General features: G+C 35.0%; 1 protein-coding gene across 1 annotated transcript; it reads left to right on the forward strand.

The window, feature by feature from the left end:
- The first annotated feature begins 134 nt into the window (after positions 1–134).
- LOC123672791 (lipase 1-like) lies at positions 135–17,775 on the forward strand. The gene is made up of 7 exons (XM_045607081.1): positions 135–283; positions 3,822–4,135; positions 5,307–5,553; positions 8,211–8,372; positions 9,663–9,744; positions 12,955–13,097; positions 17,583–17,775. Exons 1-7 carry the CDS (start codon positions 191–193, stop codon positions 17,751–17,753), a joined length of 1,212 nt encoding a protein of 403 aa, XP_045463037.1. The 5' UTR covers positions 135–190; the 3' UTR covers positions 17,754–17,775.
- Positions 17,776–18,653: the final 878 nt, after the last annotated feature.

The following is an 18,653-nucleotide window of genomic DNA, read 5'->3' on the forward strand; positions in this document are numbered from 1 at the left end:
TTCACATTTAACATTCTTATGAATTACTTATCAAGAAGTCGATAGATTGTTTTGGAATCGATGATCAATGAAAAAAAACCATTGTTCTGTCTCCACGGTTTATTCCATTAGTTGATAATTTCACAGAATGCTTCCAATAAGTGTAAATATTATAAATAATATAACATTTTATGGTTTCAGATCTTTGACAATGAAATTCCACGTGATCATTGTTTGTTTTGTCCAGTTCAGTTTATACGAAAAAACATTTGCAGACGATCATCCTGATACATATCTATCGATTGTAAGTGCCTAATTATGCATTTCATTATACGCTCATATAGGTCATATCTAATGTTCCATAAAATTGTGAAAGTTGCCAATCTATAGCTCTTTAATCAATTATATACACGAAGAAGTCCTAGTACAATCAGGGGTTCACCCATCAGGCATCCAATCGATTAAATTTCGTGAGATATTTCATAAGAAAATTGACTTCTTCGAAGAAAATAATACTTAATTATTTTTTTCACCATACTTTACAGACATATTAAAAATATTTTTCCTACAACTGCTTTGAAAAGTAGCGTATTCTGCATAGTTTACTCAATTGCAAAACTATGTATTGCGCATACTGTGGGAAATATTATTCCCCACGGCACTTTGCCCACACCTCCCTTGGTAGACCAATGAAGTTGGGTTTTTGAGTCGTTTCTATGGAAACGCAATAAATTAGCACATACTGTCAACGAAGGTCATTTTGATTTGAATCAAGTCTATTACTTGAATTATTGAAATTGGTGCAGTTGTAGGAAAAGTATAGTGTGCAACATGTGGAGAAAGTCCTTTTCTCGCTCGTGTGTTTGCGGCACTCGCCTTTCAGGCTCGTGCCACAAACTTCCACACTCGCGAGAAAAGTTGGACTTTCCCCACTTGTTGCACAATATACTATATTGAAAACATCTGCTAGTCCGAGTTTTTTGGTTATTTTTTACGTCGCTTGATCGATAAAGTATTCGTATTCCTCCATTACTTATACTAGTATACCGGTAGACCTTACCCAGAGAAAAATTTGGTGACATTTTCATTAAAAATTTTGGTTTATTATTTTCGTGATATCATAAGGGCACATCATCTTCCCTAATAAAATCGAAAAAAAACACATTGCTCAGTAATATTTTAACAAGAAGAATGGCTGTCGGTGGTCCCAAAAATCTGAGATGAAGAATTTTGCACCTGCTCGATAAAATTTTGGTAAAACATTACTTTGCATTTAATTTTTTAGATTTTATCATTTGAAAAACTAAATGCTCAATGGGACAATAACGATTTGTTATCGAAGGTATAAATTTTAGTAACAACAGCTGCAACTTTTTACTGTGGGTGAACCCGAAAAAACCTGCTGACAGGTGCTGTCATACAGTTTTTCCAACTAGAAACCATTTGAAATTCAAATTGAGCATTTGTGATTGGTAGAAATAAAGAATAATAAACATTTCTCTACAAACGTGCGCTTTCAACTCTTTTTCCACACGCATTTTAAGTCACAGAGACTCTTTCCCACACAGTGAGGGAAAAACCGCTGCTATTCCTTTTGTGAAGCGTGTTCATTGTTTTGGAATCGCCTTCAGCAACATCAACAGAATCTGTATATTTCTTTTTCTTGTTGATTCATTCAGCCTCGTCTACAGATTTTCTTCTCATGGTTTTTGGAGGCAGGGATCTGAATTTTTTCTGGTACGTATTCCGACTTGCATGTGCTACTTGAAAAAACTTCAGGATTAAACATTTCAATTTCAGATACAGACAATCCAAGCGTATCCTTCTATCACTGCGTTCGGCAAATCCACACCGGTGCGGAGCGTGCGGTGTAAGGTGAGAACGGTTGATAGATCACGTGACCACGGAGCAAGAGGTGCGTGCGTGTTTTGCCGAACGATGACAGAGCTAACGGAGCTGATATCGAAAAATTTTTTAATGTGTTTTGTGAAAAGAAAAAAACCAATTTCGTCGATTGAAATTATTGGAGACGGTCAGACTAGATCTAATTTGTATCCTCGTGATATCAGGATGTATTCTCATAATGAGTTCATCTTGAAAGAGTTGGAAGGAGATAATCCTGAGGATATTATTGATGAACCACTTAAAGAAAGAGTTGGAAATTTTGTAGATATCGAAAATATGCATAATCAATCATGGAAACAATTAGAAGAGAGTAAAAGGAATTTTATAATTTATTCTTTGAACATAGATGAAAGATTTCTTCGCTGAGATACAATTATGAACTTTGTAAAATAAAACTTTATTTTTGATAATAACATCCGGTTCCTAATTGCCTTCAACATGTATGTACAAACATAAAAAAAACTCTAAATAGATTTTGCATAATAAGCTTATAATTCATAATTATTGTTTTTCCAAAATTCTCAGATTCGTGTATGATGCTCAAAGACAACCAATGCATGTACCTATTTTTAAACCAATCCTTAATTTCTAATGTTTAGGTTCAAAGCTTGATACGATCGACCGAATTTCAAGAGAAATTTAATATAATCAAAAAAGGCATCAATTGTAATATTAGGAATGCCCGGTTTAGCCTCCTCTACAAAAATGAATTTATTTCTTATTGGGAAGCCTCCAATTTTCGTTTGTGTTCAATATAACCTCTCGAAATAAAAAATTCCTATCCCACAGAATTTGGCATTTTTTTCTTCATTTTTATGTTAATATTATTGTAATCTATGGTCCACAGTTCGCACCCTTTTCTCCGTCTACCTAGGCGGTGAGAAAGGTTAAGCACCGGTGTATTCGGTTGACATTTACCGAACGCAGAAAAGTGCAGACGGTGCGAAAGGTGTGATTTGCCGAACGCTTAGGGAGCTTACGGTGCGAATGGTGCGAACGGTGAGGCATATACCGAACGCAGTATAAATATGAACTATAAGTAATTTACGGAGTAGAAGAGAGGTTTAGACACGTTGCGCAATATGATATTCAAACTTCAAACTGTTTGAAGAAGTCTAATTTCAAGCCAAACCTGAAGATACAGAAATTAAGTCAAGTCAATAGAGAATGCATCTCTATTACAGGGGAAAAGATGAGCAAAATTTTCACAAGTAGTTTGTGACTCATGTAGTTTAATTGTTTTTTGCTTTGACTTCCATGCTTGGTGCTGGAATAAAAAATAAAATTTAATGGAATATATGAAAAAAAATTATGCACCAGCCTTCTGTATTCAGAGGCCACGAGTCGCCACTGTCAATGGTCTTTTGAATATAAATCAGATGACAAAACTTCTTCTCTGATCTGTGACATGCTAACACAGATTATTACCTCAGCAGTCAGCACCTACTGAGTATTTTAACACGCTTTGTAAAATATTGATTAGAAGTATGCATGATCAAACTGTGATTTCTTTTGAAACTAGAATTAAATTTAAAACAAAATGACGTAACCATCTGGGATAATGTAAACAGTGAATCTATTGGCTACTTTTCTGAAAGGCCAGGATGACCTGCATTCAGGCTATGGCCAAACACTCATGTTCATGTTACACCCCTGATATCAACACAAAATCATGAAAGGTTATTGATACCACTCTATTTCAGATGAACTCGATATTTTAATATACTTAATTTTTCAATAACAAATAACTGCTAATTGCGTCTTCTTGTTATGAACTATTCACACCTCAAAAGATTAGCTACCTCTTGCATATTGCCATATCCTTAACCCTTCCTGTGCATAACGAAATTCTAACCAAATCAGTCCGTAACCCGAAAAATGTTCTGTGGTTCATATCGTTTGAAATTAATCTTCTTAAAATTCAAAATTTTCTATAGGAAGAACTCGTCCAAAAATATGGTTATCCTATCGAATCCCATGAAATAACAACTGAAGATGAGTATATGATAACAATTTATCGAATACGACATGGAAAGGATGATAAAACTACAAATACTAAGCCCATTTTACTGATGCACGGCCTTTTTAGTCAATGTGAACATTATATAACGAATGGAATGAATAACGGTAGTTTGGCTTATCTCCTGGCTGATAATGGCTATGACGTTTGGTTAGGGAACTCTAGAGGCAACCAACATGGTAGGAAACATAAGTATCTCTCTCCTGAAGAAAAAGAATTTTGGGATTTCAGGTGAGATGATCAGAGTATGGGTTCCAATTCGATAGGAATATAATCATACATTAGCGAGCAAAAAAAGGTCACTAATATGTTAAATTGTTTTTTCCCATAGACTCACGTGTTTAAATAGATTTAATAATATTTTGTTCTTCATGTGTCTCTCATTAGAACTAAATATGAAATGAAAACATATGGGCTAGAAAACCTGATAAAAGAAACCATCTTCGAACGATATATTCATCGTTTATCAGTTGCGTTGAATATTGGTCATTGAAAAGTTTCTTGTCTACTCTCTGAAATAAGCAAATTCATGAATTGAGTTAACCTATTCAAAATTGTGCAACAGTAGTGGCACTTATTGAAAATGGCTGAGCCAGAGACCTGATGCTGAAAGAATGAATATTAGCCTATCTACAATAAAAATAATATAAACAAGGCATCAGGAGGCAGGCAGGCAGGCTGACCAGAAGATCTGGATTTGGAAGAAGATGGTGAACATCGTTGAGGTATGACAAATTCATGGTTTCTACAAGTCTTCGAAATAGTCATCATACTGCTGATGAAATTCAAATAATGACAGCATACCTGAGGTTGGAATTTCAAGGTTCAACTGGCCAGTTCGAGGTCCTGAGTCGAATCCTATTGGACATCTATGGGACCAACGGGGAAGGTGAATCAGAACTATGGTTCCATCGCCCAATAATTGACAAGAGCTCCGTGGAGTCTTTCGACATGAATGGGAAAATATTTCACAAGAGAATATTCGAAGGCTCATCACGAGCATGCGAAGACGTTTGAATCCTGAATCAGAGCTAGGGAAGGTCAACTTCATACTAATACCTACTGAAATTTTCTAATTTAAAAAAAAAGCTCAATTTTATATGAATCAAATTAAAAGTTTCGTTCTTCTTTTGGCAATTCTCTTTTTCTTACTACTCTAGAAATATCATGATTTTTGTGATAATTTTAAATAAGAAAAGTATTTGAACAGTAATGATCAAGTGACCCGTTTTTTCCGCTCGCCAGTGTTTTTTTGTATTTTCTGCCTAATATGAAAATCAGAAATTGTTGTTTGAAACAGCGAGCTCAGAAATATCATATTTTTTTATTCAGTAAAATAATAGTCTATTATTTTTCTGAGCTTCGAGAGAACCGATTTTCAACTCTGAAATTTATATTTTAGTTGGCATGAAATAGGAATGTACGATATACCTGCAATGGTAGATCATATACTCTCAGAAACCGGCAAGAAAAAATTACACTATGTTGGCCATTCCCAGGGAGGAACAGCGCTTTACATTATGACCTCAATGAAACCAGAATATCAGGAGAAGCTTGGCTTAGTCTCACTCCTAGCACCAGCAGGTTACTTCAGACATTTCAGAAGCCCTTTAATTTGGCCATTGGTAGTAATGGAGAGGGAACTAGTTGTGAGTAATCATTAAAGAATAATATTGGACACATTTAGATAACATTAGATTCTCACGCATTATCACCTTTTAACAAGAACTTCTGGTTTTTGAACGCAATACTCGATAGTACGTTATCGAGATCGATATCGATATTTCAGATCCAACATTAAATTAAATTTCTATTAACCATTGTTATAATTGATGGATCAATGGGAAATTTGCCTAGTTACGGCTGTCATGCTATATTAATTTTGACAGATATGAAGTATAACAGTTGATAGTTATCATTGCTAGGCTACACTTTTTCCTAGGGTGAACGGAGTAGTATATTGTTCAACAAGTGGAGAAAGCTCAACTTTTCACTCGAGTGAGAAGTGCACACTATACATTTCCTAAAACTGCACAAATTTGAATTCAATTAATGTACCTACTTCAATTCAAAATGGCCTTCGTTGACAGTTTCTATAGAAATGACTTCTCAAAAACCAAATTTCTTTGGTCTACCAAGCGAGGTGAGGGCAAAGTGTCGGTGGAATAATATTTCTCACAGTATGAGAAATAACCTTTCTGTGCGACCCAGCAGACATTTCGGCGCCATTTTGGCATTCCTGTCAACGTTTTAGTCCCCTCTGCAAACACGCGAGGACATGCACGACTGAGAAGTGAGAACAGTAAGAATACGGGAAAATGTGCAGGCTGTTCGAGTAGCAGTCGAGGATTCACCAAGACGCTCTGCACGGAGGCATGCGATAGCTTTGTGAATGTCAGACCGATGTTTGAGGATGATTCTGCAAGAGGATTTATCATTCCACCCGTATAAAATCATGCTTGTTCAAGAGTTGAGTGCTGTTGGTTACGTGAACCGCAAAAATCGTTGTGAGGAAATGATTCAGCTCATCTCCCCAAGAGCAACTTTTTTCAGTAGTGATGAGGCACATTTTCCTCTTTCCAGAATAGTGAATAAGCAAAATTTCCGGTACTGGTCTGCATGCAATCCTCTTCAACTCCATTTACGTAAAATCACCAGTTTGGTATGCTGTGTCTCAATTAGGAGTGATAAATGGCCCTTATTTTTTCGAGGAGGAAAATGTTACCTTTACTTCCCAGCGTTAGGTGTCAATGTTGGAAACATTCCTGCAGCCTGAATTGGAAGAACTTGCTGAAGAACACAATCTGGGTGACATTTGGTTCCAGCAGGATGGCGCTACAGCCCACAAAGCTCGAACTTATTTAGTTATTTTGAGACACAGACATCAGTGCGCTGCTGAAGGCCGTCATTTTAGTGATATCGTTTTCAAAACTTGGGCAAAAAAACTATATACACAATCGCCTTGTACCTATGTATGTTTGTGATGAAAATAAAGATATTCTATTCTATAAAATGGCACTCATCTTGAATTCCATTCTTATTCTGTAAGCGAATTGAATAGGGTGTTTTTTTCGAGGTATATAACTTTAAGTTGGCATTACTGTTCAAGATGGCGACCGATTCAACAGCTGTCAAGTGATTTATTCTCAGTTTGGTTTGACAATTCATCATGAATAGACTCACGCCTTAACCACGCTTGCAAATAGTGCAATTTCATTTCGAAAGTAATGGTTCTGAGCGGAATACGTATCGCGCACTACGTCCATTTTATTTTGTTTAGCGATGAAGCGCACTTCTGGTTGAATGGCTACGTCAACAAACAAAACTGCCGCATTTGGAGTGAAGCTAATCCTCAAGTGTATGTCGAAACACCGTTACATCCAGAAAAACTGACTGTTTGGTGCGCTTTATGGGCTGGTGGAATCATTGGTCCGTACTTCTTCAAAAACGATGATGGCCAGAACGTAGCAGTCTGTGGTGATCGGTATAAAGCCATGATTACTAACTTTTTCATTCCTGAATTGAACAACCATGATGTCCAGGAGCTGTGGTTCCGACAAAACGGCGCAACATGTCACACAGCTCGTGCCACATTCGATTTATTGAAAGACACGTTTGGTGACCGCCTAATTTCACGTTTTGGACCTGTGAATTGGCCTCCAAGATCTTGTGATTTAACACCGCTAGACTACTTTCTGTGGGGCTATGTAAAGTCATTGGTCTATGCGGATAAGCCACAAACCCTTGACCATTTGGAAGACAACATTCGCCGTGTTATTGCCGATATACGTCCACAAATGTTGGAAAAAGTCATCGAAAATTGGACGTCCAGATTGGACTACATCCGAGCCAGCCGTGGCGGTCATATGCCAGAAATCATTTTTAAAATGTACTGCCACAAGATTATCTTGCGGATAAATGAAATTCATGTCAATCGAATAATCCATCGTTGTTTTATTGCAATTTAAAGTTCTATAGCTTTGAAAAAACACCCTTTACAATAATTTTATTCAATTGAATTTTTAAATGGAATTAATTTCGATTGCATTTATATAACCTGAAGTAGCAACCGTGATGGCGAAACATTTGTTGTGAACATAAAAATATTTGTGCAAATTACTAATTTGATGTTATTCTATAATGAATTGACATTAAGTGAGAACCGAATTCATTAACTAAATTCCATTCATATTTTGCGTGATTCATATCTAATTCACTGAAACCGCTTCAGAAATTTTTGTAAAGAGTTGATCATTGAAATAATCAAGAATCTATGACAACATTTTCAGCTTGAATCTTCTTTCAGTTACTAACTCAACTTACAAATATTTACGAATTGCCACCCAAATATATTAATCTACCAGAACTTCTCCTGACTGGCTGCAAACACACCACATTCAGATTGAGGCAAATTTGTGAAATATCTTACCATTTGGGTATAGGTGGAGATTCAGGATTGTTTAGACAAGTGAGTATTAGAAGCATTTTTTATTCATTTGAAAATGTAGTTCAAGAGAAACAGAAACATACTTTGACAAATATATATCTGAATCAAGATGAAAGAATAATAATAATATATCTCGTAATAAATACTAGTATCTTCCTGATTATCATAAATGATTTAGACTTGCCTGTTCATACCCTACGAGATTCCTGAGAACTCTGTTCTTTTATGATACGTCGTTTTCTGAAGACCTCACAATTCAAATTATCATACAAAACTGCGAACATTTTTATCTGAATCCAATCATTGGTTCAATTGTAATTCTCCCCCTGTGAATAAAGCATAAACCTCAATGACAAAAAAGTTTCTGTACCGAGTTCTGTTTTGAAAAACACATATTGTGAAAATGAAAAAGGAGTAGCACTTGGGCTGAAAAGTTCGTAGGCTAATATAAAAAAAATATTGTTAAAATCTGATTAATTAGTAGTGATTAGTTTTCTATAAACTCCTAATATGCAATCGCGGAGAATCACCCTGTATATGCATGACTAGAACAAAAAAATGGAAGAACAAATGATTTTTTAATCAATTAGAAACACATCATATATTTGTTCATAATAATAAAATGAATATGGAAGAAAGAAATTGTTTATCCACTATTTTGAATTACTTTGAGCAATAAACATTCCTATTAGAAAAATAAGAATGAAAATAATTCTTGGAACATCAAAGAAGCAGCTACTGAATCGGAATAAATGTCGGCAAATGTTCTCAAAGAGAGATCCGACATCAGTTATAGCGTCAATAAACAAGCGGCTTCTACTATGAGATAATGGATAATGCGGCACCTTTGATTTGTTTTTATGAATGATTTGACCGTATAGCCGGCAACACACAAGATTTCTTTTTCGTACATTCTGATTCACCTCTGAGGAAGTATTTTTTCGGTAATTCGAATTCGGGGGAAAAAGCTAGTTAAATATAGGAAAGTATAAGGGGTGTTCCATTTGAAAAAATGAAGTTGCAATCAATATGTTTCCTTCTTGGAGAACAAAAAATCGTAGTGAAAGTTATGAAAGCCCAACAGGGTGTAAAAGCTGCTCCCTTTAAGAAATAGTATAGAAAAAAAGTGAACGGGTTGTTTATGCGCAAATATAGTTGTCAGAAACTCTGCAGCCATTTTTTGTTAGCCAGTTTCTCCCTGAAATATCTGAGCCTTATTTTTTCGCATATTTCTGTGATAATATTATTTATAATTGAAGATTTTTCAAGCTTTTCGTATGTTATGTTCAAACAACTGTTGTTAATTTCCAGGAAATGCTTCCCCTTGTCGTGAGATTTATTCCTACAGCCTCCACTAGACAACCACTTCATTATTCTCAAGCCATCAACTCAGGTAAGTCAAAGAATATATTTTTCCTAAATGATTTTTTAACATCAATTTTGCAGTCTGGTATTATTGATATTTTATTAATCACTTCAACCCCTACCATCAACATATTTTAAATAGAATACTTATCATTATTTGTTTCATCATATCATTTATCAGTTATTTTATTGTATTTTTTATCGATAAATCATTAAAATCCTTTATGTCTCTACTCTATTCATTATTATAGAGATTAGGGAAAATACCTCATTTTCTTATAGAAGTTACATTAGTTTCCAATAATTTCAAAATATTATAGTAACGTCTTACTTAATGTGATTATTTTTTATTCATAACGTGAATTTCAATCTTTTGACGATTTCCAAAATTGATGGGTATTTCTTGGTTATTCCTTGTCACAGCTATCCATTTGCTCAACAGCTTTTGAGGACACATGACTTCTAAGCTTCCACTTACACTAAACATATTTCTACTAGTCAACTAGTCCAGCCAACTTAGTTTTTTACCTTGAAATTTGAGATACCCAGATAGAAACTTGTCTTTTGACATCCTAAACGTTGTATCAAAACCTTTATATGGAAGGGTATCCGCGGCTATTGAAATCAGAAAATCGTTCATCTTTTTTTGTTGATATTTTTTGCAAATATCTTGTTTGTTAGGTTTCTCGCTATTTTTTGACATTATCAATATTGTAGGAGATGAAATCCCCTACAATTTTTGTAAAAAAAGTTTTTTATACGTTGAATCGTTTACGCGTTGTTAGAGCATTTTAAGGCCAACCGGTAGTCCCGCTCAATAACACACCATATACCTAAAGTTTGTTGATTATTGAATTATTATCAATAATTCCCATGTTTTATTGATTATTATATCATATTCGATATTTTTGGATTAAATATCAATTTATTCAATAAAACTCACCTGCCTGTGTAGTTATAAAATTGTTAAGTAAAATATTTGTATTATTGTATTGAATTGAAATGCTAATCTATAATAATTTATACTAACCTTAAACATGAAATTCTTAAGTATATTATTGTTGAAAAATATCATTCCATAAATTAATGAAACAAATTATTTTTTATGAAGTAATACTTTATGAGAATGGAAATTATTAATAGTTTGTATGTAATGGAGTGTTTTTGGTCGGTATTACCGGTTTACCTTGTATCGAAGACGATTTTACAAATAGAAAAACAAAAGTTGTAGCGAATTTTATCTTCTATAATATTGATCTTGACAATAAATAGCAAAAATTCGAAAGGAAACGAGATATTCGCAAAGTATCCAAAAATCCGATTTTTTTTGTGACTTTTGACCTCGGATTTCAATAGTCAACCCTAGATTTTGAGTGAACTTTTAGGATATCTGAAAACGAATTTAAAGCTGGGTATCTCAAATTCCGAGATTAGTACCTGTGTTTAACTAAGATGACTGGACTGCATTTTATGTGATGATTGAAACTGATCTATCATCTACACACTATAGTATTTGGAAAACTATCGAAACGTCTCTCATTTGGATCTGCTTCGCAACTACAATTTGTCTCAAAGATTTTCTCCTCATATCCTATGGCAACCTCAATTGACTTTCATCCACCTTTTATATTTTTAATTGAGGGAAATCCACCTTATTAACACCCAACAAATCCTGACAAGTGGGATACACCTGTCTGCACCTGCTGTGTAGTGTGAGGCTCTCCTGAAGGGCATACTCACCAAAAACCTCCGTTACACCTTCGCCGAACCCGTAGAAAAAGGTTCCAAGGACGCCAACCTTCCTCTTTCTTACGCGTTCAGCGTGAGTGCGGCCGGGTCACCAAGGGTTTGGTATTCTACGGCGGAAAGGTCCGTCTTTGTGTGTCCTGTCCTAAGAGTTTGGGATTGGACAGAAGCAATTCGTTTTCGGTGATAGAGCCATTCAACAGGTAGCCTAAAAAGCGTGAGGCAATTACCTGTCAATGAGCTCCCTCGTTTCGTGGTTTCCCTCATTTTTACGGAACTTAAGCCTGAGGTAGTTCCTCGCAGGGACTTGGTCGGCAAGCCTTCTCCCTTCGAACTTAATCTTCCACGAGGAGACGCCTCTTGACCCTGGTCTTGCGACCTTTGCGAGCTTGCACAACTAACGCAAACTCTAAGTCCTCACATCATAGTATCAGCATCAGTTCGTGCAGGGAAGTTATAAGGATGGGGATTTTTAGAGTTTATTAAATTTGACTGTGAGCAGTGGGGTTGAGCAGAACACTAACATTCTCTTATCTATTATCCTCGTCTCCTAAGATTCGAAGTCATTAAAGTCATAGTTATTCCTCGAATAGTGTACCGATAATTACACTCAAGATCCTAAACTGGCTCCCGCGGAAACATTAGTAACCTCTATTCCACCACGTAATCACAGCCAAATGTTGGCATCTTCTCGCTTCCTTCTCAGCCTCTTGTGTCTCTTTCTGCTAGACATGTTAATGATTTCCACCTACTTTTATGGCCTCTATCTGGTCGCTTCTGCGCCTCTCTGGTGACCCTGCTGGCCGGCTAGCTGGCTGCTCAACTTCCCTTCTCGTGTTGCTCGTTCTGTTAGAACCTGTCGTTTGAAAGAGTAAAGATAAGGGGAAGTTCTTGGGGGTGTGATGTTTGGGGGAACATGGGATTGTTGAGGTATGATGAATGTAGCAGGCCACATTTTTTGGTCAGTCTTAGTTTCACTGTCTACTTTACAGCAGGCAGTTACTACAAGCCCTCCCACCACGACAAGGTGCTGACCACGGAAGAGGACTTTACTAGCTCTATATAAGCATTCTTGTATTAGAGTTTGTAATGATTTGAAAATGAAAATTGTGTACACTCTTCGGATTGAGAAGATAACACTTTAAAAAGTTAGTACTCTTGGCATATAAGTGCTGATCACCATGAGTTAAAAATTTCTTTCGAATCAATGAAGCTAACTCTAGAAAGACAATGCAATATAACATGAGATAACATGAGTATCTATAATATATAAAGACCTTATTTCCTGCACGTGAGGCATTCATCCAGCTGCCATTTTGAAGAACATTTCATTCAACTTTATGTTTATATTACTCTTTTTATTAAAATTGAAGATAATATGAGTTAAGAGGATAGGTTTCAAATCATATAACGTATCCCTGGCTCCAAATTTTACGGAATTTTATTTTCGATGTTTGAAATGAATGAATTATTATTTTTTAGAACTTTTCAGGACACTTCCGTCCCTGGGATTATGGAGAAGATCAAAATTACGAAATCTATGGAAGAGCAATGCCACCTGATTATCCAATCGAGAACATCACTACTCCCATTGCTATTTACTATGGCAATAATGATATTTTAACTAGTTTGGAAGTAAGTTTTCAGGAAATAAGTCAACAGACTCTCATATGATTATAATAATAATCATATTATTAGAACATATTACTGAAACAGTTGATGCCAACAAACTATAAAAAAATACAATCATAATGTTTATTCATCGTATTCGACATAAAGTTTATTAGACAAGTCATGGAACAATACTAGTATTTGATTTGAATTCACAACAACTGTATAATTTTTTCGTTGATAAGAGAGTACAATGCGCATAAATGAGTGTAAATTACAAAACACTTAAACTTGGAGGTTCTGTAAACTGGAAAGGAAAGTGTTAGTACTTCTAATCGGATAAGAATGAAAACCTGACAATTTAATGAAATTCGAATCATATGCTTTAATATGTATCAAAGCTGAAAATACTAATAGCTCTAACCGGTTACGGTTGGCCAGATCATTATACCGGGTGTCCCAAGTTATAGTATACAGACAATATCTAGCTTATTTGACAAAATAATAAAAAAATAGCTTTGAATAACATCAAGGTACAATTAGTCAGATGTTGTCCCTGAACCATTTAATTTTGTGAACCGGTTGAATTAACAAAAAAAGTTTTTTTTTGAGAAACTTGTTACTTTCATAACAATTGGTCAATTTTTAATTTTGCTCAAAGACTTAATCACAAAATCCAGTGAAATACAAGAATGATATTTCTACATATTTATCTGTGACGTCCAAACATTTACACATTTACTTAAGCGGTCGTTTACTACATTATACACTTCTACCGACTCGCTTCTAGTTCACCGATAGCATGCTGAAATTGTCAGTTTACATTAGAATACTGAAGGCAAGCAATTTTTTCCAGCGAGGATGTTACTGATAATGAACGGTTGGTTATACAACCATTTCATAACGTTATATCAACGTACCTGTGCTCTTTTGGGATATTCTATGTAAATATAGCACTGACGCGCATGCGTTTTCATTACAATAACCATAAATGAATATGATATCGACTGTGTAAGCGTACATTTTAAGGTGTAACAAGGTATCGAACACCCTTACTTAGTACCGATCTGCTACAAATTTTAGTGTAACAGAACATGACAATAAGAATACCTACTCACAACGAACAGGCAACAGACAAGTGTATTTACGCGTGTTCCCATAATGCTTTTTTGATAAAATGTCATGATCTTTTATATGGTAAAGTTTTTCGGTGAACTAATAAATCCCTGTATATACACTTAATATACGTTTGATAATGGCTCGGCCTAAATACTCGTCGGAATGAAATTCAAGGACTTACTCAATATATCCGACATATTATGTGCCAAGTTTTTCACATACATAATCAGCATCATTTTAAAACTTCATCATCTAAAAACTTGACAAGTTTTTTTGCCGCTGGGGACATCTTTATATAATACCTACAACAAATCACATAACTTACATTCGTATTACTCATCGAAAATAATTTAGCTTATTTCTATTCATGATTAGAGCATATATTCTACAGCAGTTTTCAAATTATCGATAAAAATGATGATGAAATTCAATCAGAGCAAACATCAAATGTCAAATGGTGTCAACCTGAGGGAACACCTAGTTCACAAATACACCAATTGGACAAATGGTCGATGGAAACTTTACCCAGAGACTCATAAACACACCAAAAAACACAGGTTTAAGCTTTTAAGGAATATCTGGTTATGCAATTTAGCACTATGTATTGTTTTTAACTTTGAAGAAGACACGCAAAATAGAGATTGTCCTATATTTGGAAATATCCTCGACTTCATTTTTTTTTTAATATAAGAACCGAAGAAGAATTTCGATGAGTTGTAAATACTTCCGGGAAAATCTTCTTTGTGCTTTTGAATGACTGTGATAGTATCAATGAACTGATATTTAGATTAGATTCGATGTTTTTGAGTAAACATTTATAAGTTCAATTTACAGGATTAGGGCCATTGACATAAGTCGACCAATTTGGACTAAGCCAATGTTTCGTCTATATATTTATTATTTAGATGTTATCAAGGTCACAGAGGAAAACAAACAAAATAGGTATAAGTTGAAGTGACACATACCTATATGTTTGAATAAAAGGTCCTGATATTCATTTACCGAATAAAAAAGAACGAGATTTCACATATGGATGATATCGTGTTCCAAATTCGTTGTCTCGTGAGGGGATCTCAGAATTCCTTTGAGCTCGAAAAAAATTAATTGCATATTTTCGGGCTCGATTTTTCAAACAATGAATTTGATTAAAAACGCTTCTCCATAAATTGAAATTTTTTCAAGATATAATAAATTGGAAAATGGCGTAAAACGAAAAATTGTCATAACTTCTTTATTACTGGTGCTATAAACATGGAACAAATATTATTATTTTCAAAGACATATCAATCAGGAAAGTATTACTTCTTCAGCCTAAGCAACAAAGTAAGGACTTTCCTGCCTAGGCAGCAAAATGATTATTGTCAATGGTAATAAAACATTTGACATTTTCTGAAAACCGTTATTTTTCCGCAAAACTGTCAGAAATTTCATCAGTTGTCAAACTGAAATCATTATGGACATAAACATTTCCACACCAACCAACCATCTTATTGCACCAATGCCAAGAAATGTTGGGGAGTGTATAGATAAGCGTGGTGGACAATTAATTGAGTAATCAAGAAGATAAATATCTTCTTGAGGGATACTATCCCAAGCTACCCGTACTTCATGTCTCAGAGCCGCCTTAGTCCGTGGGGGCTGGGGTAAATTTCCAAGCCTTCTACCCATGATGTCCCAAACATGCCCTATAGGCGAAAGATCGGGGATCTGGGCGGCCATAGCAAAATATTCACATGGGTCGCTTCGAAAAAGTTTAAACTAATTCTGGCAACATGAGGTCGGGCATTATTTTTTTTAAATATTGCAATCTCGAGCCGTAAGAGAGAACATATGGCTCCACTATTTCTCGAAGGTAACGCAGCGCAGCCATTTTGCCTCGAATAAAGACTAAACATGACTTACATGTACCATAGCACCCCATACCATAACGCAAACAGTCCGGTGTACATCACTCAACATTAAACTGAGGTTCACGTCTTTCTCCCCGACGTCGTTCAACCCTTCTTCGGCCATCTTGCGCTCCTAAGGAGAGTCGAGATTCATTAGAAAAGAAGACATGATGCCATTCTACATTCCAATGTTGACGTTCTCTGCACCACTGTAATCGTTGCCGACGATGCTCAACCGTCAGAAATAACACAAGATAGGTTCGATAATGCTGCAGTCCAAAAGACCTTATCCGGCGGTAAACCGTTCGGACAGTTACAGGATGGCATTCCTTACCACTCATCAGCTAAAGATCGAGTTGTCGCAAATCGGTCTCTTATGGCCATAAGTGTTAGACGTCGATCTTGAATTTCATTTGTGCCCCTTAGACGTCGGGTGCATAATCTACTTCGATTTTGGGCATTATCAAACCACGCCTTCCGAAGACCAATAATTCGACCTTTTTCAAATTCACCTAACTGGCGATAAAATCCGCGTATACTTACGTGCTCTAGGCATTTTAGCAACAACTAAACGTCGACTTTGGATCTTCTCGAACAGTTGGTTTGTTGTAAAATTTAAAAAACTAAGTGAAAAAAAAGTGACTACAAAATTGTTTACATGGAAAAACCTTCACGATTTTTTTCTCCATAACCATTTACCCCTTGCTATACTATCTATTTCTCACTAAAAAAAATTAAATTTAAACAGCTCCTTCTGGGTGTTGCAGTTTCTCTGTCAGTTAGTATACAATATCCTACATACATATATCATTATAAACAATCGAAGAAAAAGTTATATGTTCAACTCGGCAACAAAGCCTTGGCTGAATTCCTAGCCCCGCTATACTCGGCTATGAACTATCAGTCGCGGCAGTCAATCTACTACTTTGCTGCCTAGTAAAACAAAAAAATTTTTTTGACGTTCGTTTCAGTGTAAGAAACTAGTTTTCAATTATGAGTGGAGAGGTTTAAGTGGTGGAGTTTGTGTACGAATTTTGATCAATGAGATATTCAAATGTCCTATCGTTTATTTCCAAACAATAATATCACCTTCATTTACATTTTCTCTCACATTCTGTATCAAAGGACCTTATAAAGAATTTGATAATGAGAAAAAAATTTTGCAGTCGATGCTATTACTGCCATTTAAGATTCTTTAAGGGGTTGCTTGCCACTCCGTTAAAGGGAACGATCGTTCATCCACCAATAAGCAATAAACAAATTGTCCCCGTTTAAATAAAACTTCAGCTGTCTCGGTTTTCCCGGAAAAACTCATACTTACGAAAGTATTTAACAGGACTTCTTTATGTCCACTTCTTGTGTATAGAATATATTTTCATTTCTTGCGAGTACTGCATTTTAAATATGTAATTATTCTCCGAGTCAAAACACATTTCATCAAAATTTCATGATAGTTATATTAACCCAATATTCAATATTTTCTTAGTGGATATTGTTCTAGGATATAGAGGAGATAAGTGATGTCCTACCAAATGTTGTGAGAAGATATTTGATACCGAATGTAAAATGGACCCACATGGACTTTATAATGGCAACAAATGCAGCACGAATGTTGAATATTCCCTTGTTGAATTTTCTCAAGAAATTTGATTCCAAGTTAGAATCCAAATAAAAATATTGCAAAATTGAATTTTCACTACATATTGAATTTTCCTCATAATTCATCCTTTTTATAAAATTTTTCCAACTTCCAATGTTTATATGTATACAGTATGGTGCAAATGTATGGAATAAATTCATTTTCTCCCAAAAAAACAAATTATAATTCATCCTTTTCATAAAATTTATTTAACTTCCAATGTTTGTATGCAAAACAGTATGGTGCAAATGTATGGAATAAATTCATTTTCTCCCAAAAAAACAAATTTTGTGAAAAATGCTGAAACATGTCAATTTATATTTCTGATTATTCAATTTTTGACATTCATGCGAGAGAGATAACGTCATTGGTATGGTCTTGATGATGTCATCGGCTGTTTTTTTAAATGGGAAAGTATGTCATGTGACACCTCAATTTGAAGGTCTTCAATCACCTACTCAATGGTACAAATCATGTGAGGTTCATTCATACAGATTGGATACAAACCCCTCAATATTTTTCTCTTATTTTTTTCAATACAGTATCTTGATCATGGATATTAAAATTACAATAAATGCCCATATCGGATGCGCTCCTTCAGCTGATCTAAATTATCCTTTCGATTTTGGTACACTTATCTTTTCAGATACCCCCATAGGTATCAAATTGAATTGATATACTCACGATTTGAATTTTGACTGTTTTTTATTCGGACCGCTGCATGTTTCAAATAAAAATGAACAAAAAATTTGTGTTGATGTTATGCATGTAAACAATTTTTAATTTTATTGTCTTTGAAAATCCTGCGTTCAAGAACACTTTTCAATTTTAAAAATTATAATAAATGAAAGTATCTACCGCAATAAGAAACTACATATGAGACTACAACAAATAAACATGTTTCTATTCACCCTGTATAAATGGATCTTACAA

Source organism: Harmonia axyridis, chromosome 2 (assembly GCF_914767665.1).
Source record: "Harmonia axyridis chromosome 2, icHarAxyr1.1, whole genome shotgun sequence".
In the NCBI taxonomy this organism is placed as follows: Eukaryota; Metazoa; Arthropoda; class Insecta; order Coleoptera; family Coccinellidae; genus Harmonia; species Harmonia axyridis.

What these genes read in the sequence shown, in the direction of transcription:
- LOC123672791 (XM_045607081.1), top strand. Translation starts at nt 191, where the DNA reads ATGAAATTCCACGTGATCATTGTTTGTTTTGTCCAGTTCAGTTTATAC. An exon ending in CTGATACATATCTATCGATT is followed by an intron (nt 284 to 3,821) that starts GTAAGTGCCTAA and finishes AATTTTCTATAG; the next exon opens with GAAGAACTCGTCCAAAAATA. An exon ending in ATTCAGGATTGTTTAGACAA is followed by an intron (nt 8,373 to 9,662) that starts GTGAGTATTAGA and finishes GTTAATTTCCAG; the next exon opens with GAAATGCTTCCCCTTGTCGT.